We start from the raw sequence: 26,731 nt of genomic DNA, 5'->3' as shown, positions 1-26,731 counted from the left end.
AGTTCTAAGGAAAATGAGAACAGATGCTAGAGCAATCTGTGGCACTTGGCACTGATTTCTTTTGTCAATTATAGCAGCAAAGTTCACATATTTTTAACATGTTTTTGTAGTTCGAGGCACTGAAAAGATACCTGATAGATTCTGAAATGTGCATAGTCCACCACTGTTCCCACTGCAGTTCTTGTCTCATCCCCAATAGTAATTGGCATCAACATGTCTGCACCTCCTGCTATTAGAGAATTAATCTAGGGGAAACATGGGAAATAAAATAAAATAAATAAATAAATAAATAAATGCAGGCCATCAAGAAGCTCATGCGACCACTCCCTTAAGTACCACATACAGCCCAAAACAGAGTTAAGAGTTATGGTCACAACACTGTCTTTACAAACAGCGGATATACAGTGACTAGACTCAGTAGTTGCCCAGTTATTTGGGTGGCAAGGCAGAACTCAAATCATTCTAAGGGCCACTTTTATTTTTGTTTTGTTTATCGCTAACTTAAAAACACGCTTCACTACATTAACCACATGAAAGCATTTTAAAAAATAATAATTTCAACCTAAACCTTTTCATTTTCACCCATCATCAGGAATCTTCTTTCCTTTTGAGCCACATTGTATGCACACTTCTCTTTCTGTAACACCACAGATCTCTGAACCTCTGTCTTCGAACCCTCCCTCCTCCCTCTCTTCACTCGACAGCACACTATGTATATCAGGACACCCCATAACACGTCATCTCGCTTCTTCACCATCAAACGTCTGCACCCCACATTTTAGACCCTTTTTTCTTTCCCCCCTCCTCATACGTCTCTCTACAACTCCCTTTCTCAGTCACCTCCTCTCCTCTCTCTCTGCACCCCTCAGCACTTCCACAGGTCTACTTGCACCTACATCTCTGCTACGCCCATTTTTCTCCCTGTTTCCCCACCCGCAGGTATCAACTCTTTTCTTACCAATGCAATCTTACTTGCTAGCGTCCTCTTAAATTCATAGGTTGTGTTAGCGACAGCACACAGGGCACTTCCAACTGCTTGGCCTAGTAGGAGATTTGGTTCAGCTCCACCAGCCAGAAGCTCAGCCACTGCCTGAATAACGCAGTACAAGGAAAAATCTTGGAAAGCATCTCAATATACACGTTACTACTTAATGTGACCTCAAGGATCTGCTAAATCAGAACAGCATTTAACAGAATTTACGGTCATTCTGTCTGAATCTCGCTGCTGGTGCAAGCATAGCTAAGAAACAGGGCAAGGCTAATTCGATGGATGAAGCAGGACCGGCTGCCCAGGTTCCTCCCTCCCCTTGTGAACAAGACCTCCATTGCCATCACCACACCACCTTCTGCAACAAAAGTAGCAGTCGAGGTCTAAGCATGTCCAGCAGATGGTGAAGAATCTGGTGAGAGGTTGAAATAAAAGGGAACGCTTAGCCTAAATAGAAGCAAAGGTTAAAGGGAGGCATCATATTGGTCTACAAAAATTTGAAGAGCTCTCATGCAAGAGGACTGTACTGTAGGGTGGAAGTTTCAGGGAAGCAGAATTCAGGTCAATATTAGGAGAAACCTCTTGGTAAGAGAGAGTGGGAGCCTCAGAAGGTTGTGCGTTCTTCACTAGGTGTTTCTAGGCGTTCTAAGTAGAGACTGAATGGCAATCGGCTATGATGCTTTAGCTGCAGGATTGCTGTACTGAGCATGAGGTTGGACTGGATGCCTTCTTAAGCATCTTCCAATTACAGTCATACCCTTGGAAGTCAAATGGAATCCTTTCCGGAAGTCCATTAGACTTCCAAAACATTCAGAAACCAAAGCGTGGCTTCCAATTGGCTGCAGGAAGCTCCTGCAGCCAATCAGAAGCTGCGGAAGTCCCGTCGGACATTCGAGTTCCAAAGAACGTTTGCAAACCGGAACACTCACTTCCAGGTTTGCGGCATTTGGGAGCCAAAATGTCCGAGTACCGAGGCGTTCAGGATCCAAGGTACGACTGTATATGATTCTATGAGGCAGTTGCCCGCAGTGTGGTCAGAATAGGGTGCTCTGCTAATTGAAGAATTTCTTCCCATTGTAAATAGCAGGCATGTTGTTGGGGGGGGGTGGATTCTGAGTGGGACCCCAGTGGGAACAAAAGTCTCGTCACCCTGCATAGCACATCCTGATGCGTGGCCTGTGGGGGGGGGCGCTTGTACCAGCCATGTGTTAAATTAAATAAATCAGCCACACAAGGCCAAACCGTGTGAATAAAATGAAATGTACTTTGGCCTTAAGTCACAGCCCTTTACCATTGTCCTCATTCCTCCAACCCAAATCCGATAATGTTTTTAATGGCAATATTGAAGTCTGCATCAATATACTAGCAAAACTATGAAACTGGGCAGGTTATAAAAGTGATTTATCGTTTGTGCTATAGGGATTTGTAACCTCCTAGAGCCCTGTAAGATTCTGACAAAGGTTAGAACTATATATAACTCAGTTATATAATATGCACATTTTCCCTTTTACAAGCTTCAAATAAGATTGATTAAAACTGTCCACTTGCAACTGATTACTGTTTAAATAAGAACTGGAATCATCCATCTGATGTGGCAACAATGTCCGCAGATTTTCTCAAAGAATAAATATGGAGGGAGGGGAGGGGAGGGAAGATAGCATACCTGATCATTTCCACTAGCTATAGCCAGAGAAAGAGGGGAGTGGCCACTCCACAAGACATTTGGATTTGCATTGTGTTCTAAAAGAAGACGAACAACTCTGCTTGCATTCTGGAAGAGGAAAATACAATTAAATATGATCAATAAAGAAGAAACTTTTTTAACTTAAATAATGGATCGACTTTTTAAAACGTAAATTACGTATTTAAAATAAAATATGTTAAGTCAAAGACATGCCTGCATCTCTAATTGTGAAGTTAAAAACTAAGCTAATTTGACTGGGTATTTACCAACATGCATACTGATAAGTTTCAGTTCAGAATTACATAACAGAAGTTATGGATTTGATGCAACGAGTCCCAACAGTATAGAATTCAACCTACTCATATAGACATAAGAAAAAATGGACCAAACTGCTATAAACAAAGAATGCCCACAATTACAGATAGTTAATTAGAGGGAAAGTTGGGTTATTGACTTTTTATTTACGTAACCGATGGCAGTAATACAAAACTGCCAAGTAAGAAATCTATGTCAATGAAGCAATCAGCTCCCGAAATGAGACAGCATATTGGGCACAACACAAATACAGCTGATTAAATAGGACCTTCCAGTTCTGTTAATCTACAGAAGACTCAATCATTAACTGTAATTAACAAATAAAAACCTTAATTGTTCAATGAGAAATCTCTAAATGCTTCAAATATGGTGCTCAAATGTATTTAACATTTCCCATTTTCTACCACATTACTATTATCACCTGCTGTCCTTCCAGCTGGCCTGAGGTCACAATCCATGCCCATTTACCTGAAAATAAGTCCGGCTGAACTCACAAGGACTTGTCCTCTTGAACCTGTAGAGTTTACTATCTATTGTAATTTCAATGAGATAATGATTTCCCATCATATCTCTTTTCAACCACCACTCTATTCAAGCTCTCCAAAAGCAGATAGAAAATAGGAATGGAAATGGAGAGGAAAAGAGTGAGACTTAAGAAGTGTCAAAGCTATTCACATTTATTCAGGTCTAAAATTGGAAACTAGATTTTCCAAAAGCTTTCTCCCCAAATGTATAATTGCTTTCTGTACAGTTCTGGAACTGAGAGATCTTCGATTTGCTTTCATCTCAAAGGGAGTATTTTGCCCTCTAAAGTTGAAAATTCTATTAAAGCAGGCCATAAGCCCCAGAGTTTTTGTTATACAACAGATCCTATACAATAGGTTTGGATAAAAACAAAGATCTTCCTAAAACAAACAAACAAACATAACAGTGACCACCAAGTGACAGAGAAGGGATCCAGAACAGGACTTCAGTGCTGAAGGAAAGCAGAAACAGCTCTTTCCCCCAGGCTGCTTTCTAGTTTATAAAATCATCTAGTCCAACCCCTTGCAATGCAGAAATAAAATTAAATTTGAATAAAAGTTCAAATTGCATCCTGCACCCAAACTGTTCACCCCATGGGGGAGACATATAGGTCCCTCAGTGTGTTTGCCCTTGTAGGTCAAATAGCAGTTTTAGATATTCATTTAAATTAGGAAAATAGCCTGGGTGGAAAGGATTAACTGCTCTCCCTCTGTCAAACCTATTTGCCACAAACACATACACAAGTGCTATTAACTTTTTTAAAAATCCACAGAAGAGCCACCATTATGCAACTTCTATGTTAAATCTAGCTTGGTCCCGTCTCAGTTGCGGTCAGAAGTCTAGACAAGTGTTGTAACCAAAGCTAGATGATGCCTCCATTATAACAACATCATATTTGCACTTACTCTCTGTTCCAAGACTAGCTTAGATGGCTTAACCCTGCCATAGGTCCTGTCATTGTATGGCAATGCAGCAGAATAGGCAATGAGACCACCATTTGAAGGAGAGTAAGGGCAAGAAGGACCTCCAAAGCTGTTGCATGCTTTCAGCCCAATCCTAGGATTGCCTCTCATGCTACATAGGAACAGCAGAACTGTCTCACAAATTTGCTATGCAAACTTCTTGTGTAATGTGAAAACAGAGCAAATTGTATTTCTCCTTCTTCCTAAGAAAACCACTTATGTAAGCAGTTCTTAGACTGCAGCCAGCCAGCTAAAGGAACTGCCAGACTGGCCCTAGTTATAAACGACAGCCCATTTGTAGCTGGCTGGATAAGAATTTAACCAGTAATCTTTCATATTAGCTGTGCTAGTCCCTCCAAACTACAAAATAAATGCTATTTGGTTCTTAATGTTGAACTTTTACTTAAAGCAGTACTCAGGACTTTTCCCAAACTAGAAAGTGATGCTGCATTTTAATTTAATGAACTGCTAAGGGCCTCTAGCGGTCAAAGTTTGTGACTGCTCCATTGTTGTCCTCACCATAGTTCTGATACACTGCCAAAAGCACAATATTCTGTCCCGATGTAATGAGTAGGAGAACTATCATTGCAGCAGAATGAATAGCAATCTGATGTTTATCTTTGCAGCCGGGGGGGGGGGGGTAAATTGGGGAGACATGCAATGGAGACAGAGTAAGCAGCATTCAAACAACCAAATCAAATATTTTTATAAAGCAAAAAGGTCATTGAAACAATGAGAATGCCTAAGGGACGTTTATAGCACATATTTTGATTTGTAAATAACTATCTGAGCTCTTCAATATTAAGTGTTCCAGCAACTGGCCATCCAGATTAAAAATTATCTAAAACAACAACAACTTTTCAAAGGGTTACAAAATGGTTAAGGCAATGGTTAAGGCTGTTCAGTCAAGTCACATACACAAACACATATCATCATCATCATCATCATCATCACATTTATATCCTACCGTTCCACCAAGGAGCTCAAGGTACATGGTTCTCCATCTCCCCATTTTATCCTCACAACAACCCTGTGAGGTAGATTAGGCTGAGAGACAGTGGCTGGACAAAGTTCAACCAGTGAGCTTCGTGGCTTAGTGGGGATTTGAACCCTGATCTCCGAGGTACTTGTCCAACACTACACTACAGTTGTAACTGAGTAATTACCATTCAAAACATGCAGATGCAAGCAAGCCTATTTGATCTGTGAGGTTTTGTTTCATGCTACAAAGGAAACCAGTTTTTTAACATTTGAAAAGAAAAAGTGGTATACTGAGTTGTATTTTCAGAATGTGTTTAATGATACATTTCTGTTATTTAAAATTTAAAACAATTTCAAAGTCTAACGAAAAGACAGTAAACGGTTTATGTGCAACCAATTCAGACTCCTGGTCAGCCAACAGCGATTGCAGATCTTTGCCCATATATACATACTAAGGATTAGTTTTAATACAGCAGGATGGGTGCATGAGCTACTGGACTTCAGGCTTTCTTATCAGACCCTTCATTTCCATACATTTGAAGTAGCTGGAAATATGTGATTCCTTCTTTTAAAACATAATTTTCTTACTAATGTAACACCTGAAGACTACACAAGTTAGTGAAGAAGAGCTTTCAGGTTGCAGAACAAAGATTCCCACAGCTATCACTCACCTCATAATCATCTTCCCTCTCACATGCAATATGAAGAGGAGTCCTCCCACCTTCCTCTGGGATAATGGCACATTCTTTGTAGTAGTTTTTGGGTGGTCCCATTTCATTATTCATTTTAATCATAGATAAATTTTCAGTAAGCTCATTCTGCAGGTAGAAATGGGAAAGAAAATCACCAACGTAGAAGGCTGCAGGCACCTTAAAGAGACACACAGTCACAGAGACACAGGAACTATCCTCCCTAAACTATGCCCAGTGGGAGTTCATAACCTGTTATGCAAAGTTCACTGCTTCTCTCAGAAACATTGCTCTTAAATTACAGATTTGAAAATAAGGGACCAGCAGCCAAAATATGGGACCTGCAGCCTCACCTGTTCCAGGCACTCCAGTCTTCCTGTCCTCCTGCAGTCTGTCAAACTCATGCTGGGTAGCTTCGAGAACACTGTCCAACCAACTTTGTAACCAGAGGTTCAACTGAATAGAATCTGTATCACATGCACCACAAGGCCTATGCAGCCTCAACTTAAGATGGCTCCCCGGCCTGGCTTTGCACTGCAAAGTTTGCAGCAGCACGTGCAACAAAATGGCGTCCAGCATTCAAAAAAGCCCTCAGCTTGCATTAACTAGCCACACACAAGGCATGCAAGCTCCACCCCCAGTCGTTCTTAGACTTCTTATTGGGTGAGCAACACAGCCAAGCAATACAGTTGGAGCCTCCCTCCTCCCTGGCCGGCAGGGAGGGAGGGAGAGGAGCTGCTTCTTTTGAAATTTAAGGGACATCATTTAAGGGACATTTAAGGGACATCCATCAATAAGGGACAGCAGCAGGGACATGGCGCTGGAATAAGGGACTGTCCCTTCAAATAAGGGACACTTGACAGCTATGCTCAGAAATCTGCACTTCTTAATTATTCTGAAAACACAGTTAAAAGGCATTTCTACATACTCTCTAGTCATGAGCTGTACAGTGCTTATTAACATAGGCCTTTTACTGAGTCAGACCACTGGTTCATCTAGCCCTACATGGGGGGAAATTTGATTTTTAAGGGGGGGCAATTCGAGAATGAGTTATTAATAGGCCTTTCAATAGGAGTTCACTTTTTGAATAAGAAGAATTATATGTCATGTGGGGGGCAATCAGGAGTTTAGATGCTTAGGTGGGTCATGGCCAAAAAACAACTTTGGGAACCACTGATCTAACCCAATGCCACCAGCGGACCTAGAAGATCTTGGGCTGAGATTTTCCCCAGCCCAGCTGACTGGGGTCCTTTTAGCTGCAGATGTTAGTAGGTTGCCTAAGAAGTTCAGGAAGAGAAAAGTAGAGCCACGCAGACTCAAGGCATTCTGTATACAGTATATTTGGAACTGCCCCCGCTCCCTGAATATATGTTGCTGTGACCGCATTTGCTACAACGTTTCTTTCTAAAAGTACTGTTTCAGGATAAATAGAACAGTTCTTAGGATACAAGTCAATTCCTTGCTCCTCTCCGGCATAAGTAACAAGGTTGGAATTAAACGGACATACCTTGTATGAAGTCCTATCAGGACCATATATATCATTCTCATCCTCTGCCCTTACGTTAGGATCTGTAGCTGAATGAAGTAGTGAGCTTGTTATTTCAACCCCTTCTTCACCAGGAAGAGCTGCAGCAATATGAAGAGGAGCTGTGCCTCCAAGCTAAAAAAAACAATGCTATATTTAATATTAAATCATAAGTTACAGAACATCTCACTACTGTGTATTCCTAGCATATTATGACAGTGAGCCATTCCAGCATTCAATGTCACCGCTAAAATTTCAGCTCAAATTGAAGACACCTAATTCCCAGGTAGCATAAATATCTGAGGAGTGTGTATCAAGAAGCAAAGTGCAGTCAGAAATAACTGCTAACTGCAGTCAGAAATACAATCACCCTCCAGTGGATGGAATGGTTAAGCTGCATGGTTGAAATTTAAAACTAGTCCAGGCAAGATGGGTTCATAAGGAAATATCTCTGTCCCTTAGAGCCCATGTCAAAGCAGCAAATCCACTCCTCTAGCTGGGCCCTTTCTGGGGGGAAGTTCCGTGCTGAAGTTCTGAAAAAACATGATGGTGCATCATCCTAGCACCAAGATCAACTGAGGATACAGTAGACTTGGTCCAAACCAACTCATATACAAGACACCCCAAAATTCCTATTAAGTTTCCATTATTACCAACATTCATTAAATTCCTCTAAAATCTCTCTATTCTAATGTCTAGAGATGGGAGCGAATTGTTACAATCAGTAAAAAATATTTTTCTTCTACACTGATAAAACTATAGGGTGGAACCCAGTGCTGCCTTCCCACTCGCAGAAAAGCTGAAGAACATCTTCTGATCCAGTAGAGGCATTTGCTAAGTAAGATGAGAGGAGGTAATTTTCTCCAATTTCCCCACTTCCTGCTGCAATCCTATGAACCCCCTGAAAATTTGTTCCAGAGGGTTGTGGAACAATACAGAACAGCCTGGAAGGTGATGCAGTGGGCTACAGGGTTAATTGGGGTGTGTGTGAACGCCTCCCCACCTCTTCTGTTAGCAGATAACTCAAAAGAATTTTAAAAACCCACTCTGCAATGTTAAGATTAGCATTAGCTTTCACTCATTAAGAATAACAGACTCACAACACAGGCCTACTATACAAGTTTACTCTGAAGTAATCCCCACTGTACTTGTAGGATTTCAGCTCAATAGATTTATCACATGAATCAGAGTAACAGAATAGTGTGCTGCAACACAAAAGGGTAGGCATGCCTCCTACGACTGGAGAAACAGAGATTTGACATTTATATCTGGCATGTGAGCTATATTTGATGTGGTGGGTCCCAAGTTCTGTACACTTGCATAAGACACCAAAACTCATACAAGAGCATTTATGCCAGGCATAGGCAAACTCTGGACCTCCAGATGTTTGGGACTACAATTTCCATCATCCCTAGCTAACAGGACCAGTGGTCAGGGATGATGGGAATTGTAGTCCCAAACATCTGGAAGGCCGGAGTTTGCCTGTGCCTGATTTATGCCATCAGCCCAATCACTAACTTAAATTCTAGTCTCTCTTCTTTAATCAGAATTATCACACACAAATAAGGTTTCCCTACTCTGGTCGGAAGTCGTATATCAGTCCTTGCTCCAGCTTCTAAAAGAAATCTCACTGCATTTGGATCTGCAGCTTTAACAGCAAAGAAGAGGACATACATAGGGATTCTGCACATATTGGGATCTGCACCTCTCCTGAGCAGCAGCTTGATAGTAGCCAGTCTCTTTGCGTGTCTAAAAACCAGCAGAAAACAGAACCCCATTAATTGTTGAAAACTTTGATAAGTACAGTGTTGCTAAACCTGAAGGTGAGGGTGGTAGAACTGTAGCTGTTCTGCAAGTGATGCAAACAGCTACAAATATATCATTGCTGTAATCTATCCCAGCCTTGCATCATCTCTGGCCTTCTCTTACCATGCAAAATAGCCAGATTTCTATTTGGCTGAGGCTTTTAAAATGCTAATAAATGCAATAATGTGCACAGCATAACTGCCCTCCCGACAATGACAAACACTCCCTAAGTTGCATGTTTTTGTCACTAGATAATTGAAGTATGATTTGGCTACAGGGTGGATAAAAATCAATGCTTTTATTTAAATCGGATTTTTTAATTTTAAATTGGATTTTAAAAATAAAATGCTTTTGGAGGAAAAATCTTTCTGAAAATAGTTTTCTATTTAAGTTACATTATAGTCCATTATAGTCCATCAGAAAATAAGGATTTAAGTTTTTTATGTGTGCTAAAACTCAGTCTTAAAAGTTTTTTTTTTTAAAAAAACAACTGTTTAACCACATCAGTTAACAAACATGGATACATATGCTATAAAGTTATTGTTTTAGTTAAATAAATTCTTTAAATTGCTATTAAAGAAATGATTATTTTTCTCCTTCCAATTAAGTACAGCAGAAAAGTTGTCCAAATATAAAGAGTTAACTTATTAAACCTCACAATAATTTCATAATTATCTATATTTCTAATAGTATAACCAAATCAGTAATTTTTGATATAATTGTAAAAACTACTCTGAAAATTTATTATTCCAAAAATGTAACCTTCATCTGGTTATAAATATTAATATTATACCAGCAAGAATGAGTCTTTCTGTAAAAAAATGATTTAAATCAAGTCTTACTGACTAGTGATTTAAATCGTGATTTAAACTGTGATTTAAACCAAATTGATTTAAATCAAATCCACCTGTTTGGCTATCCTATAAGTTCTGTGCACCCAGTGTTGTTTCTGCTAATGTTTCTTTTTTAATTCAACCCATAATTGGACTAATAAAAAACTGCAAACTCCAAACATAATCATTAGTCGCACTGCCTTCCAGTAAATAAGGAAGCACAAGCGTTCCTTTCCCGTCTCCTGATAATTTTGCTGTCAGAGGGAACAAACACCTGAACTTCCTTCCCATTCACTGATGAGCAGAGAAGCTGGAGAAGGGGCCTCTACAAACATAGCAGCTTGCTTCAACATCTGCAGGTCTCTGGAATTCTGTGCAATACAGGACTGGAGGCTGGCTATAGCTGCTTTTTTGTCCACTAAAAGGACAAGGGGGCCTAGATGTTGTTCTGGAACCCTTATCTGAGCCAGGTTCAAAAAGAAGACTAGATAACAGAGTTTGCATGGATGGATCCATTATTGCAAGACATTTTACATAAATCAGGAACATAAAACCTCATCAAAAGAACAGTTTGTGGGTTATTGGTGGCAATGCATATAAGAGCAGGGCACCTGGTGACCATCTTTTACCAACAGGTGTTACTGGGCCCCGCCTAAAGGACTAGCACCTGTCCTTCAGTGCAGGGGCGAAGGAAGGTGACGTGACACCCATGGCAGGCGTCGCTACATAGGGCGCATGTGTGGTGTCACTACATACGACGCATGCGCCGTACGTAGTGATGCCGCACATGCGCTGTATAGCGGTTTGCCAGCGGCGCCGCTCCAGCGCCGTACGGATGGTGCCGGGATCCTCTGCTTGCAGCTGGATCCTTCACATGTGAATGTGGTGGCATGATGGCTGCTCGCGCCACCACGAGCCCCCGCGGGGTGACCCCCAGGACTGGGTCCCTCTGCCGCTGCTTCTCTGCTTCCAGATTTCTCTGCAGCGGCCGGCGATGAGTGAGGGAAGGCCAACAAGGAGCGAGCTGCGTGGCTCCGGAGCAATGTCCGCGTTCCCCAGTGGCAGCAGAGTGTCGTGGCCGTGCTCACCGCCTGGAGCAGCTCTTGCCACAGCTCTGGGCTGGGAGCCATTGCCAGGGCTGCAGATCCGCCTGCGCTCCGTGGAGCAGACGCTGGTGCCGCTCGTGGCGCAGGTAGCAAGCTACTCGCGGTCGGTGGGTCTGTCCTTTCTGCTGGGATCCCCTCTCCCTGCTTTCCTCCTCACCCCCCCATCCTGATTTTATACAAATGCAATCCGGAGCCGCTCTGAATTGGGGCTGCCTCCTCCAGGGTGGGCTTTGTGCCAGTTTCTACTTTCGCCCGCTGCTTAGCCATCGCTTTCCCGGGTAGAGTTTTAAGGTGTTGGGGATTTGGTGGTGGTGGTTTTTTGGAGGGAGGGTGTTTGCATAAAGCATGCTGAAGCCGCTGGGAGATGCATGCCTTGCCTACAAAAACCCTCCCAATTTGATTATCTCGCCGCCGCCACCTTCACCCATTTTCCCTCCCAGCCAAGAAACTGCGAGAAGCGCGAGGAGGAAACCTTTTGGAATCCCAGCCTGGCCTTTCTTGTGTTTTGCTTTGTGTTTTCAGCTTTCCTATGGCCCACTTTACACTGGGTAACAGATTGCAGCCTGGTCTATTGCTTTCATTTTATGGATCAATGGTCTCGTTAGATTGTAAAATTCATGTTAAATTGCTGTTTTAGGGGTTGTTTTTAAAAGTCTGGAACGGATTAATCCATTTTGCATTACTTTCTATGGGAAAGTGTGTGTTGGTTTAAGAACGCTTTGGTTTAAGAACGGACTTCCGGAATGGATTAAGTTCGTAAACCAAGGAACCATTGTATGCCATCACTCAATACCAATGCAGCAAGCAAACTGCACCATTTCAGATCATTTTTCAGAGGTACCATATGATGCCTTCCAACCTTCCTTCAGATAAACTCTTCACTGCAAAATCACGGAAGGTATACACAGAAGCTATCCATACTGAGCAGAGCCCAACTGAGACCACCCTAGCGGCAATATTAGTATGGCCATAGGCTTCAGCAGGCTGTCCTGTGTTCTTCTATAGTCACTTACTCTGTTATTGATGCAGCCATTCTTCCCAGAGTGCCTTCCTGCTGAACGAGCCCTTCACAGTCAGCGAAGTATGGCACTTTTAACATGTGTTCACTAAGAGCAGCTGCACCGCGCTGCATGGCTTCTACCGAAACCTGAATCTTGAAGTTGTAAATGCCACAATTTGTCTCAGAGCTCTTTTCTACAGCGCTGCTCTCCGATTCCTCAGATGACTTAGCATATGTGCCACGTTCTGACTTTTCGGCAGAGCTCGGCAGTGCTTCTGGTGATGAAGGGCTGGCAGAAGAGGATCCTTTCAATTCTGTACTCGGCTGAGATGGTTGAGAGGACTCCGACTGCGAAAATGGCATAGATCCTGGAGATATTTCTTCTGGCATTTCTTCCATCGCCTATATCAAGCAAAACAAAAGCGGGGGGGGGGGATATTATTTCCAAAACCAGATTGCTGCACCCCAACATAAAAAACTGCATTGTTAACATACACAGACAGACAAATTCATACCATTAGGTTGTCAAAGAAAACAGCGAAAAAGTTGATGTATGTTACTCTTCTAAAGAATTTTACAGAAAGAATTTGTCAAATACACAACATATCTCTTATTAGTTTCATTTATACATCAACTTTCTTCCATGAAATTCAAAGTAGTATACAAATGCTCCAGCTCTACTCAGAACTGTCTAACTTCAGCAAATCTGCTGCATTACATGCCTTTGGACTATGTTTTAGAGTTTAGACTCACTTCATTATGAATGGCTACTTGTAAGGGACAAATATATCCAGTTGTCGTAAGTGGCAAGGACTGCTATTCAACTCTTTCACAGATACAAATGAGTTTGCTCCTATACACACAACAGACAGGAGGGGCAAAATGTCCAATAAGAGAGATTTCAAACCTTATTTTTTATCATTGTTAATAAATGTCAGGACTTCAAAATGTGTATTGGTTGTACTTGAATCCTCTTCATGAGCAACCCTACATAGTACACATTACAATAGACTACTCTAGAAGCACAATGCCATACAAGTTATCACATCATGACCCAACATCTTCTTTAAGGCAGCCCTGTTCAGGGAAGTTTTTAATATGTAACGCTGTACTGTTTTTAACACTGATTGGGAGCCGCCCAGAGTGGCTGGGGAAACTCAGCCAGATGGGTGGGGTATAAATACTATATTATTATTATTATTATTATTATTATTATTATTATTATTATTATTATTATTAAAGATCACAACCCTGGAGCAATTCATTTCACTCCACCTCATCATCTCTGGACTGCAATGCAAAGAAGGCTTCTGGCCGTTCTGCCTTGCAGCTTTGAGAGAGTAGTTAGGTTATTTCTAGTAAATGAAATTAATTTGGATCAACAGTAAAAGAAGAAGAAACTATTAGGCATTTCACTGAAGCGTATTTCAGACTTACAGATTTATGATGGACTGACCTCTCTTCGAGAGAAGTTCCTTTCAGCAATGTTGGGCTGAAATGATTCTTCTGGGAAATAATGAATAACACACATAGAAAGAGCTGATAATCCTTCATCACTACATTTATTCACATCAGCCCCATTATCAAGAAGAAGGTTGATGATGTCATCATGGTAATTCATCTGCACAAGAAAACTATTTAGGTTATTTTCATACAGAATTAATACAATTTTCAGAAGCCTGCTTATTTTTACTTTGAAAAAATTGAGTTTGACATTGTGGGTTTGTTGGAGGTAAATATATACTACAGGTAAGGTTTCATATTCCCAAATTGGGGATTTCCCCTTAACTTTCTGTTCATATTCACAACTGCTACTCATAGCTATTACGGTACATTTAAAAAGAGGAATTATGTCACAGCATGGAAGACAAAATAAAACCAAGCCTATTTTGCCTTAACAGAGTATAACATAGTAAGATATGGAGTCTCACAGCAGCAGCAGCAAGGGCAGTATATCCATGTACATCTGCTATATCTGGGGGGGCAAGGTTGTCCATCAGAATCTCATCAACTCTATTATAGTTTCCTTCGGCTGCCTTCTTAATCAGCTCTTCACCAGCAAGCTCTTTGGGACCTTTCTCTCCAAAGCCATTCCGGTAGCCTTCCAAAATGAAATTAACATCCCAGTCCACATCCTTCTGGTAATGCCTAAAAATGAACAAAAAAAATGAAAAAGCTAGATAGACCATTTAAGTATTTCTATTCTCATCAGTTCTGACCTTCCAAAAAACTATTTGAAGTGATGGGATGGACATTTTCCCTTTCCTCACCTGTGTATACATATCACTGGCCTAGCTTCTCACTGAGGTGATAAACCTGTATCTTGGCTGTACTACCTCAGACCGCAAATGTATGTGCATGTGTGGTGAGGTATTGTAGGACCGAATGCTCTCCCATACAAAAATATTCCCTCTGTATACAAAACTAGGTTGCTGTTGTGACTATTATTAGACAAGTAGGAGGGTTTTCAATTTAGCCTTCTCCCCAATATGACAGAAAACTATGTGGAGGGCTTTTTTTTGTCTTATATGAAAAGCAATCAGTCATGTAAGCATCCATGTTTAGTCTGAAGTGGCATGTCCCCAGCACAGGCTAACCCTCCATGCAGTAGCTAGGCTTCTGCTCCTCCCTTCTTGCAACAGCTCCTCAGGCAGTTTGATAAAGAGAAGCAGAGTCACACCACACAAAGACCATGAATTCCATGCAGAGGGCCTTCTCGGTAGTGACACCTGCCCAGTGGAAGACCCTCCCATCAGATGTCAAGGAAATAAACAACTATCTGACTTTTAGAAGACATCTGAAGGCATGTATCAGGAAATTTTTAATGTCTGATGTTTTACCATTTTTTATATGCACTGTAAGCCACCTAGAGTGGCTGGGAAAAGCCAGCCAGATGGGTGGGGTAAAAATAATAAAATATGTTGTTGTTGTTGTTGTTGTTGTTCCAGTGATTTCCAACTTGCACATGTCTCTTTCCATGTCCCTCCTTTCAATCCCCCCAAGGAAATGGTAAAAGGACTATTAGGGGATGGAAGAGAAAGGTTTGATAAAAGGGAGACCAGATTGGCTCAAGGCCACCCCAACCAACTCCCACACTCCTAAAAAACTAGTAGTGCCCAACAAGCAGTGCCACCAATAATAACAAGGGAAAGGAAATGAATGCAACAATGAATGTGCATGGACCTTTTGGCATGTGTTGGGGCTTCATTGCAATTCAGCAACGATTGACATGACTACAGTGGTGCCTCGCAAGACGAAAAGAATCCGTTCTGTGATTCTCTTCATCTAGCGGTTTTTTCGTCTTGCGAAGCAAGCCCATTGACGGATTAGCGGATTAGCGCTATTAGCGCTATTAGCAGCTTTTAGCGGTTTATCAGATCAGCTGATAAGCAGCTTAGCGGCTTAGAAAAAGGGGGGGAGGGGAAAAAACCCGCAGGAACTCGCAAGACATTTTCGTCTTGTGAAGCAAGCCCATAGGAGATTCGTTTTGCGAAGCACCTCCAAAACGGAAAACTCTTTCGTCTAGCGAGTTTTCCGTCTTGCGAGGCACCATTGTACAGCAAAAGTGGTATAAATTTTAAAAAGTCACACAAGCTGAACTGCATCCAGTTGAAAAGAAGAAACAGCAGGAAGACATGTGACTTCAGCAGCACTATCAAATGTATGGCTATCATCTAGTCTTTTTTTTCACGTTACCACTTACCTATATCTATAGATGTGTTTCTGCATCCTGACCAAGAAAGGGGTTATATTGGTAATAGGCCATAGTTTTTCATAAGCCAACCGTTTCTTTTCCTTAAAATACTGGCAATCAAAGTCTTTCAGGAAGGTCTTAGTATGAGGAAGATTATCCGCATCAATTGAGTATATGTACAGGTTTTCAGGCAATGTGTAGCTATCATCATCTAAAAGAAGACGCTTGTAGTCGTAGAAAAATGGGTCCTTCTCCTCATTCAGATCCCAAAACGTATGCGTATCCTCTGAAATATACTCTCTGCTGGTCTCAGCATCAAAATAGACACTAAGTTCTGGGAAATCCGCAAGAGTGAAATATCCAGGTATTTCCGTACATAGTTTAATTATATGATTTCGATGCCACAATCCAATGTCTTGACTATCATCTGGATGGGTTTCAATTCCTGGTCCAAACCGCTCATCACCCTTGTAAAGCCCCTTTCGGCAGGAAAAAACGAGAACAGAAGATGCAAGAGAGAACCACAAACAGAATTCACACAGTTTGATTCAACTTGCAATAATCTCACCAAAAACAATTAGCGGCATGATCCTGTCAAGTGCCTAAAAACATTCTTACCCATTTTTTTACCAACAGGATTTGGATTAATTTTATTATTAGCACTGAATTTTTCTGAAAAGCAATGCTTGAAACAAAAAAGGTAGGATCCATGAAAAAGATGCAGAAATTAAGACTGTATCTGATTTTACATCATCATCATTGTTGCTTATTAAATTTGTATACTGCCCTTTGCCCGCAGGTTTCATGCAATCTTGTGTTATTTGATTTATTAGACATATACAGTGGTGCCCCGCAAGACGAATGCCTCGCAAGACGAAAAACTCGCTAGACGAAAGGGTTTTTCGGTTTTTGCGTTGCTTCGCTAGACGATTTTCCCTATGGGCTTGCTTCGCAAGACGAAAACGTCTTGCGAGTTTGTTCACTTTTTTCTTAAAGCCGCTTGAAGAGGCGCAGTTGCGACGGACCGTGCTTCGCAAGACGAAAAACATCGCAAGACGAAGAGGCTCGCGGAACGAATTAATTTCGTCTTGCGAGGCACCACTGTATTGCTTTATACTAAAAAATCTTAAAGGGATTATATATATTATATAATAAGAGTATAGTAACAGTTATAAACACACACTTTAATCAGAATTCAAGCACCAGATTTTTTAGTGAATTCCAAGAGCTGAAATTCTACATCCGCTCCTCTATCTAGGTACATCTGGCATAGACCCCTTAAGTATGCACGGGGGGGGGGATCTCCTTAGTAAACTGCTTCAGAGCGCTTTTTGAAATATACTTTTCCATTTTAGTTTGCTTTTATACACAAAAGTTTGCAAAATCCACACCTTATCCAGCTGCTATTACCTGGTATCTATCACTTCCTTACACATTTTCTAAATTCTGTGCAAACTGATTACAGTTCTCAGATAGAAGCAATATGTCATACGTTGCTTTTTTTGTTGCGCACAGGACACTAACTAGCTTTGAGGTGCATTCATTTTCTAATTCATTATCAAATTTGTACTAACTCTGAAACATTCAAACATAGAAGTTTTCTGCAATTACTTGAACTTCAAATCATACCTATCAAACAGCACTATGATAATTAGAAATACTTTTTATTACCTGAAATTTTCTTCCATCATTAAATTCCATGACACCGTAGCCTTCTTTACGGCTAAGATAAAATGACCCTATAAATTTGGAGCCATCAGGCCAGAAGTAAACCCCTTTGCCATGACGCTGATCTTTATAAAACTGCCCCACATATCTCTGCAATAAAAGAGAAAGAAAGTTAGGGGAGAGCAGGTGAAGTACGGTGGCCAGTTACAACCGACTGCAAGTATGTATCACAGCACTCTCATGAAGAATATTATGGAAAGAAATAAAAGAAGGATTTAACTAATATTTTCAATACAGTTTAGGCATGGTAGCATTCATTTCCAAGTCAGGGAGGCTTATTCCACTTGGCTTCATCCTGAGGAAATGACTGCACAGAAACATATTGAGAATTGCAACATTTAATAAAAATGGAATATATGGAGGATAAAAGTTCAAACAAAGTTAGTATCACTGTTCAATCCAGGATTTACAGTCTTGGAAAATTTCATTAGTATCAGATTTATTAGGGTGAATTACTTTCATTTCAAATCAGAAAAACTGGGTAAGAGTATACACTCAACTATGACAAAGATATACTTATTAAATTTTGCCGTAGCAAGCATTACTGAGTGTAAACAAGGAAGTCATAGTGATCTACTTAACAAAAGGAATAAACAGAACACATGACATTTTATTTGAAAGCAGCAGACCTGAACTATTTACTAAACAACACATTTGTGACTATAGGAAGACCGCAACTTGCACACATTTAACTTGTGCGTATTCAGCTTTGCACGTATGGCAAAATAAATAAATAAATAAATAGGAAGGGGGCAGAAAGGAGGTAGGGTTCCAGGAAAAATGACTTTGGAACTGGCATCTGCCACTGATCCCAGTGGGTTTTGACTATACACAATTTTGGCTGTAGGCATGATCCCTGGAACGTAACCCCCGTGTAAGATGTGGACCTACTGTATTCCATAGCTATACTCTTGTGGTTGCAGGTAGCAGCAAGAACAAACCACTGTAGCAGCTAGGTCATCTGGAAGCCAGGAGAATGACTTGTATTTTTAAAAAAATAACTATATTCCCCTTGTGCTTTCTATGCTGCCTTGTGATAGTACATACAGTATTTTAATTAAACAAACATGAATTACTCACAAAAATGATAACTGCATCTAAATACATTAGAAAGGGTCTGGAAACCAAGCCTTATGAGGAACAGTAGAGGGAACTGGGTATGTTTAGCCTGGAAAAGAGGAGACTGAGAAGAAATTATAACCATCTTCAAACTGTGCATAGCTTGGCATTAGATGCTGGTCGAACTATGTATCTTATTTATTGAACATTTACCGTTTAGACTTGAAACTAACACGACTAAACCTGCTTCCAATAGTACATTTTGCGAACCACAGTTAAAATGTTAGACTATAGACTGCAGTTGCACCTAATATCAAGTTTTAGTAATAAACACGAAATTAAGATTTTATTAAAGCTGTTATTTCCTATGGAAAAGAAGTCACACTGCCTTTCAAGGTGCATGCATGTTTTAGGCTGCAATCCTAACCTTGTCTATTTAGAAATAAATCCTATTGATTCCAATGAGGCTTACATCCAGGAAAACAGAATAAGGCTTGCATAAACTAATGGGATTTACATCTACGTAAACATGCCTAGATCATGCTATTAAACAAACATTAAACAGATAGGATTCCAATATAAAAACTTACCTTGGCTAGTTTTGTTTATTATCATCATTATATATAAGAATAGCAACGTTTTTAGATGCAAGAACATACATTGCAACATTTTAATATTAAGCCGGTTTACCTCACCATTGTCCCACGCAAATTCTCCATATCCAAGTTTTAGATCCAATGCAAATTCTCCTCTATAGCGAGAACCATCAGGCCACTCTTGTACACCAACTTTAGTTTCAATCTTGTTGTTGTTCATGTCTTCTTCGCAATATAAATATTGTGGTTCGCTTTCTTCCTCATAATCTTCAGCCTCTTCTTCTTCTTCCTCTTCTTCCTCTTCTTCATCACCATCATAATCAAGTGCAGATTCTGGCTCTAGCTCAGTTTCATCTTCCACTTCAACATCCCTTGACATGCCACGTCTTCTCTTTTTTTTTGGTTTCACTCTGAAATCATTATTAGAAAGAGTCGCCAATGTTAAATTACCAAACTGAGGACACAGAACATTAATCAACCAAAGACCTGGTGAAATTGATACGTTTTCGCCCAGAGCCTAAAGATATGTAAAGGTGGTACCAGTTGAGCCTCCCTGCAGAGAGCATTCCACAAACAGGGAGCCACCGCAAAAAAGGCCCGCTCTCATGCACACCTCTTGATGATGAAGGAGGCACACAAAGGAGGGCCTCAGATGATGAACACAGGGTCAATATTGCACCTCTGAAAGGTTTTTAGTCTGTCTGAGGCTTACAACAATTTTAAAAAGAAATAATGTTAAGATAATTTTAAGAAAGTGTGCATCCTAGTAATTTAACGAAATACGTGGGTGGCACTGTGGGTTAAACCACAGAGCCTAGGACTTGCCGATCAGAAGGTCAGCAGTTCAAATCCCTGCAACGGGGTGAGCTCCCATTGCCCTGCTCCTGCCAACCTAGCAGTTCGAAAGCATGTCAAAGTGCAAGTAGATAAATAGGTATCGCTCTGGCGGGAAGGTAAATGGCATTTCCGTGCACTGCTCTGGTTCGCTAGAAGCGGCTTCGTCATGCTGGCCACATGACCCGGAAGCTGTACGCTGGCTCCCTCAGCCAATAAAGCGAGATGAGCGCCGCAACCCCAGAGTCGGTCATGACTGGACCTAATGGTCAGGGGTCCCTTTACCTTTACATATCTACGAGAATGTTTAATACAAACAGCCATACCCCAGCAACCAAATGAAAAGAGCCAGCACTTAATGCAGAATCTAGTGACTATATCTAGATGCCTGACTCTATAGAAAGATCATGTCTGCCCTTTGCCACCCATCAAACTCAAGTGGTACATAAGAGAGTTCACCCCACAGAAGAAAATTCCCCATACCGATACCACCTTCACTATTTCATGGCACTTAAATCACGTAAAATATGTCAAGTATTTCCCATACAGAGAAACAAGCACAAACATTCTCCGCCCCCCACCCCATCTATCTACAATATGTTCCCCTAAAGAGATTGGCCGGGGCTGCCAGAGAAACCTGTTAATTACGATAGACAGATAAATCAATGTGCTTGTATATGGCACACCACACTCCAGTGATTTTGGTTTTACCTGTCACAAGATTTTTTAAAAGTTTACAGTACATTAAGCATCACACTTCAAGCCTCAGGGGTAGTTCTGAATAAAACTTTTCAGTACCCCTTGCACAGGTGCATTCTTCATCTGCCATAGGCAACATTAGTATGCTCCTGATTCTGACTCTAAACAAACACTGAGGACACATTTTATGCACTGTGGGAAGCAACCATCGTAAATCAATGTACTTTATGGCACCCACCAAGCTGCTAGCTTTAAATACTCGCTCAGTTGGTAGAGCATGAGACTCTTAATCTCAGGGTTGTGGGTTTGAGCCCCACGTTAATTATTCATTATTATTACTATTGTTTTATTTATACCTCGCCCATCAGTCTGGGTTTCCCCAGCCACTCTTGATTCCTGCATTGCAGGGGATTAGACTAGAATCTAGATGATCCTTGTGGTTACTTCCAACTCTAGAATTCTTTGATTCTATGTAAACACAGATATGGCCAAATGGTACACACAGTGCTTTTTTCTGGGGGGATGCAGGGGTACGCACACCCCTAAACATTTTTGAATCTTTGTACTTTTGTCAATTTACTGTATTTATTTTTCCCGATCTGGACTATAAAATGGTGATTTTCTTGAGCCAAAACGAAAGTACCCCTAAACATTTTTTTTAGAAAAAAAGCATTGGGAACCTATATGCCCTTTGCTCCTGTCCAACCACATTACGTTTTTATGTGGTATTCACTCCCAACAGTAAGCTCATGTTTGGTTTTCCTAAAGTGGTTAACGAAAGCTAAAAGCAATACGGTAACTTGCGTCATTTTTAAATGCTTACAATTAAAAGCAAAACAATAAAAACACACCAGTTTTCACCCATCTATATGCGCCCACCCACCACGTGGCAGAATGGCCGCGTGTCCTTTTATGCCTTCGCACACACAGCCCAGCTGCACCGTTCACACGTAGCTTTCCCCACGCGTGCACACCTGCAGCCACGCGGGGGGGGGATTGTGACGCGCCTGGGCTTCCGCCAGAGGTCTCCCGAGGACAAGAAACCTCTTTGTCCCCCCCACCCCAACCCACCCACCCTCCAAGCAAGCAGAAGTCCCGGCTATGAGAAGCCCCCGAAGGCGGCCAGGGCACCCACCCAGGAGCCGCAGCGGCGCCCCCGGCAGCCTCCATTCGGCCTGGACGCCCAGAGAGAGGAGGCTCTAGCTCTGGCTTAACCCGCCGGATCCGCAGAAGAGCCGAGGGCGCAACGTAATAGACCACCCGGTGGCCGGTGAGCGGCTGCCCCTCAACGGAAAAGGCGACGCGCGTCTGGTCCGCTACGCAGGTGCCGACCGACTCCCGCCAACCCCTCTCTCCCGTTTGGGCAGCGCCGCCTCCCTGTTCCCATAGAAACCGAGGGGGGGTTGGCGCAGGCGCAAGTGCGGCCTCCTTGGGCCCAACTGCCGCGGGCCTTTTGGTCCCTGAGGACGGGGACTTTCCTGCCCAGGTGTTGAATTGTCACGTGACGTCCCTGCCCTCTCACCAGCACCACCCCACGTCAATTCGCCCTGTTTCCTTTCCCTGGAGGAAAGCCTTCTTTGGTACTATATGCCTATATCCCGTGTTTCTCACAATAGTGAGCAAAAGAAGAATAAAAATATTTATTCTATGCAATGAAGGATGGCAGGCACATGTGTGCCTCTTCGTTGCTTTCACCGCTCTTTGGTGATCAGTTGTCACCTTTAGCAGAAAATTAATCTACATTCAGTCACGCCTTGTTGGTTCACAATGGTATGTAATTGTAATCGGATCTAGCCTGAAATTTGAAAATATTGGGTGCATCTTTTTCTTTTATGCAGCAGCAATAACAAAGATGCCCAGTCGAAACAAAATAAAAAAAAATCCTTCCAGTAGCACCTTAGAGACCAACTAAGTTTGTCATTGGTATGAGCTTTCATGTGTATGCACACTTCTTCAGATACCCAGTACTCCCCCCCCCCCTAAAAAATAAATGTTTAGGGGTACTCTCATTTTGACTCAAGAAAATCACCATTTTATAGTTCAAATCAGGGAAAATAAATACAGTAAATGGGCAAAAGGCTGTCATCGGGGGTAGCAACGGAACTGACGATTCAGCATGCTAGTGAAGAAACTAAAAAAATTTAAATTTGTAGTTTCTTCTCCCATTAGGTTCACAAAATTAGGGGTATGCAAACCCCTGTGTCCCCCCAAGAAGAAAGCACTGAAGATGTCTACTAATAGAGAACTCATTCTCTGAATCCTTGGCATAAAAAGCCCAAGTCAAATGGATATGGCCCCTTTAGATAGTTGAACCTTGATGTAAGGAGTTCCTGCTTGCCATCATTTGTAACTGCTTGATAACCTAAGAAGAGCCATACTCTAGATCAGGCCAAAGGCCAGTCTAGTCCAGCCTTGTGTTCTCACAACGGCCAGCCAGATGCCATTGAGAAGTCCGCATGCAGGACTGAGTAATGTAATGGCAAGCTCGCCACTTGTGATTTCCAAGCAACTGGTATTCAGATATATTGCCTGTGATGCTGGCTATCATCATATTGCATTTGAGCCTTGTCATGTTATTGTTACTCTCTAATAGGCTGTGTGAGCTACCTTGCCAGATGGTTTCTGTACTGTGACATACATCTATAGGCAAGTCATCCTGTCTTTCTGTTTTTTGTTCAAAAAGGATAGTGACAACAAGGCTGTCCCGTTCTCCCTGCAGCCATTTCCTGTAGCTGCTGGTTCTCTCTCCCCCCCCCCCCCCCGAAAGTATTTACACCTTCTGCACTGGAATACAAATAACTATTTCCCAACTTTCAGTCCAGCCAGTATATGAAAATGGAATATCACAGTAACCAACTTGGAAGTGCCAATCAAAGGTGGAAAATGCTTCAGCTGATTGTGGATGTGTGAAAACAAATGATACAGAAGAGGCATCAGAATGCACTGGTTGTTTCCAAATGGTCACAGATGGCAAGCTACTTGCATAGCTATATTCTGATGTTTGCAAGTCAGGATGCAAAATTAAAGCCCATTCCAATGGCCATTTGTGAACAAGCTTACAAATCACTATGCAAACTGCCAAAGAACCCTTGGTTTACCCAGAGTTGCCCCACCTCTTCCTTGACCTCAGAATCTGCCAAGACCCCTATCAAATTTTTGTTTTGGCGGGGTTGTTTGTTGGAGACATTGCTTATTTTGGAGGGAGATGTTCCTGCTTTTTTGTTAGTGTTTTATTTACTTTGAGGAGTCTTGGATATTTTGCCTAATTTTTGGAGATTGGATGTGTGTCCAAAGGTCACCAGTATTTCTTCTGTTAAATGGATATTTTATGGTGCCCATGAAAGATTTCTAAATTTGCTCCTGGCCCCTAACAGGTTGAGGACTTTTTAATGCATTCAGCTGTATCTTAGTTAAATAATATGCAGTAGCAATATATAAACAGATAATTTAAAACTCTATAAAGCAATCAGTAACAGAAAATTATTCAGCACCTTTAAACAAAAGCCCAGCATGACCACAATAAAATAGTAGAAATCAGAACCACAAATTTCTACAGCCTGGTTAGTCATTATGTAAAACAACAGTTAACAATTTCATTTAAAAGAGCTGCTTACGGACTTGTAGGGATACGGCCTGTCCAATCTCACTTGAAAGAGAATTCCACACATATCCTTTTTAAAGAAGCATGTTTGTCTTTAAAGCTGTAAATGTCAACTCGCACATCTCTGAGTCATTATATAATTTGAACGGTTAGGAGTTCTGCTGTTATTCAAAGCGGAGAAAAGCCTCTCCTTTAAAATGGCTTGGTCCTTGCTCTTACTCAGTATCAGTGTTCAGTTTCTTCTTCATCATCATCATAACCAAGTGCAGATTCTGCCTCATTTTCAGTTTCATCTTCCCCTTCGTCTTCTCTTGGGATGCCATCTCCTACTTCCTCTTTGTTCACTCTGGAATCATGATCAGAAAGTGTCACTAATGTTAATTTACCAAACTGAGGTCATCTAACCCTAAGCTCACATTTGGGAGTTCCACTGATTTCAAAGTGACTTACTTGGAAATAAGTATGCTTAGTGTGCCTATTGACCATTGCAAAAAATCCCTTTGTACTTCTTTTGTGCAATGCTCTCCCAGCCCTCATTTGACAAGAGAGTAAAGTAACATCTGGATAAGCCCTCTGGGCTTGCATTCTGGGGATCGCTCCTAAAGCCAAAATCACATATAGCCAAAACACATTGTGTGAAATGGCAGGTGGGATTGCCAGAGGCTTCTTTCTTTCTCTCTCTCTCTCTTTTTGCCAAGCACTTTCTACCTCAAGGATCTCCTCTCCCCCCCCCCCCATATTAACCAATCCAGACCCTGCAAAAAATTATCTTCTCAGGCCCTTCTCTGTGAGCCTTCTCTGTGAGAGGTCCAGAGGGTAGCAAGACAAGAATGGTCTTTTGTGTAGTGGCTTCCCACTTGTGGAATGCTCTCTCCAGTAACTAATAACCAATAACACACACACACCCCCAGGGCTATGGCATTTTATTTAAAACACATAAAGGGTTTTATGATTAAGTGATATACAAATGCTGTCATATAAAGCAGTAAATCACTCAGCATCTACTAAAATAGCAGACAATGGTAATTGTAATGCATTGGTTCCTTCCAAACAGCCATAGGAATACATGGAGAATTCTGAATTGTCTCATTCATATATAGTTATTTTAAATTAATGTACTTATTGAATACATTTATATGTCACATTTCAGGGAGGAGGTTCCACACAAGGGAACAAACACAAATGTATAAATTAAAGAATGTGCAGTACCAATATGTAAAGCACCTTTAAACAAAAGCCCAATATGACCATAAATCACAATAAAATAGTAGAAATCAGCACCACAGATTTGCATAGCCCAGTTAGTCATTGTGTAAAACAACAGTTAACAAGGCCAGTTTACAGACTTGTGGGGATATTATGGCCTGTTAATCTCACTTGAAAGAGTGTTCTGCATGTATCCTCTTTAAAGAAGCATGTGTGTCTTTAAAGCTGCAAATGTCAACTCACACATCTGAGTCATTATATAGTTGGAATTGTTATGAATTTTGGTCCTCTCAATCAGTATCAGTGGTCAAATAAATAAAATTCCTTTGGAGTGTTGGATGGACTTCTCCCAAAGATCAGCTTCAGAGCTTAAGAGTACTTCTAGATCCGAGCATCCATCTGATGTCCAGGTTAAGCGGCCAGAAACATTCATGATTGGATCCTGTTCTATTGTCAACCCTCTTGAATTAATCTGTCTTTGTATGATGCTTATTATTATTGCCATAATTGCATCAGGATTTTATTTTTCTAACCTGCTTTGAGACCAGTGGTTGAAAAGCAGTATATAAGATGCCAAATAAATGAATCAAATCACACTTGATCCCTTGTACTATGTTGTGCTGAAGGACCAAATGGTCTGAATATGACTTTTTCCCCCATGCATGAATACTGGCAAGACATACCAAAAGTCTACATTTGGTACAGAAGTTTGTAGGATAATGCTGGCCCAAATTATTTTACCATAAAATGTACCAATGCTTGGGTGTCTGGGAGTCCTTTCTGTGCTTGTATGAGAAGGTTTCCTTTCAGACAAGTTTTATACCCTGTGGTTCTCGCAGATAAATAATACCATGAAATGTGCCCTAAAAAACAAGAAGGATCCAAAAGTGCCATTTGGAA

The 26,731-nt window shown here is 41.3% G+C and overlaps 1 protein-coding gene across 10 annotated transcripts in view; it reads right to left on the bottom strand.

The window, feature by feature from the left end:
- ANKMY1 (ankyrin repeat and MYND domain containing 1) overlaps nucleotides 1–26,731 on the bottom strand; it is a 40,539-nt gene that overhangs the window by 10,811 nt on the left and 2,997 nt on the right. For 2 of the 10 annotated variants that reach the window (XM_083506342.1, XM_083506344.1), the window contains exons 2-14: nucleotides 24,845–24,971; nucleotides 19,586–19,901; nucleotides 17,780–17,926; nucleotides 16,118–16,587; nucleotides 14,346–14,562; nucleotides 13,871–14,035; nucleotides 12,428–12,816; nucleotides 9,247–9,418; nucleotides 7,652–7,804; nucleotides 6,127–6,273; nucleotides 2,652–2,759; nucleotides 959–1,090; nucleotides 132–245 (exon numbers count right to left, since the gene is read on the bottom strand). In XM_083506342.1, the coding sequence (XP_083362468.1) occupies nucleotides 132–245; nucleotides 959–1,090; nucleotides 2,652–2,759; nucleotides 6,127–6,273; nucleotides 7,652–7,804; nucleotides 9,247–9,418; nucleotides 12,428–12,816; nucleotides 13,871–14,035; nucleotides 14,346–14,562; nucleotides 16,118–16,587; nucleotides 17,780–17,926; nucleotides 19,586–19,901; nucleotides 24,845–24,948 (2,634 nt within the window). In that variant the 5' untranslated portion in view covers nucleotides 24,949–24,971. Of the gene's footprint in view, nucleotides 1–131; nucleotides 246–958; nucleotides 1,091–2,651; nucleotides 2,760–6,126; nucleotides 6,274–7,651; nucleotides 7,805–9,246; nucleotides 9,419–12,427; nucleotides 12,817–13,870; nucleotides 14,036–14,345; nucleotides 14,563–16,117; nucleotides 16,588–17,779; nucleotides 17,927–18,916; nucleotides 19,020–19,585; nucleotides 19,902–22,159; nucleotides 22,280–24,642; nucleotides 24,972–26,731 lie in introns of those variants that run through there. The other 8 variants (XM_083506345.1, XM_083506347.1, XM_083506346.1 and 5 more) reach the window with 5 other exon arrangements.

The sequence above is a fragment of the Podarcis liolepis genome (genome assembly GCF_965112155.1).
Source record: "Podarcis liolepis genome assembly, chromosome: 5".
NCBI classification, from domain to species: Eukaryota; Metazoa; Chordata; class Lepidosauria; order Squamata; family Lacertidae; genus Podarcis; species Podarcis liolepis.
This window is presented reverse-complemented; position numbering and strand designations above follow the sequence as displayed.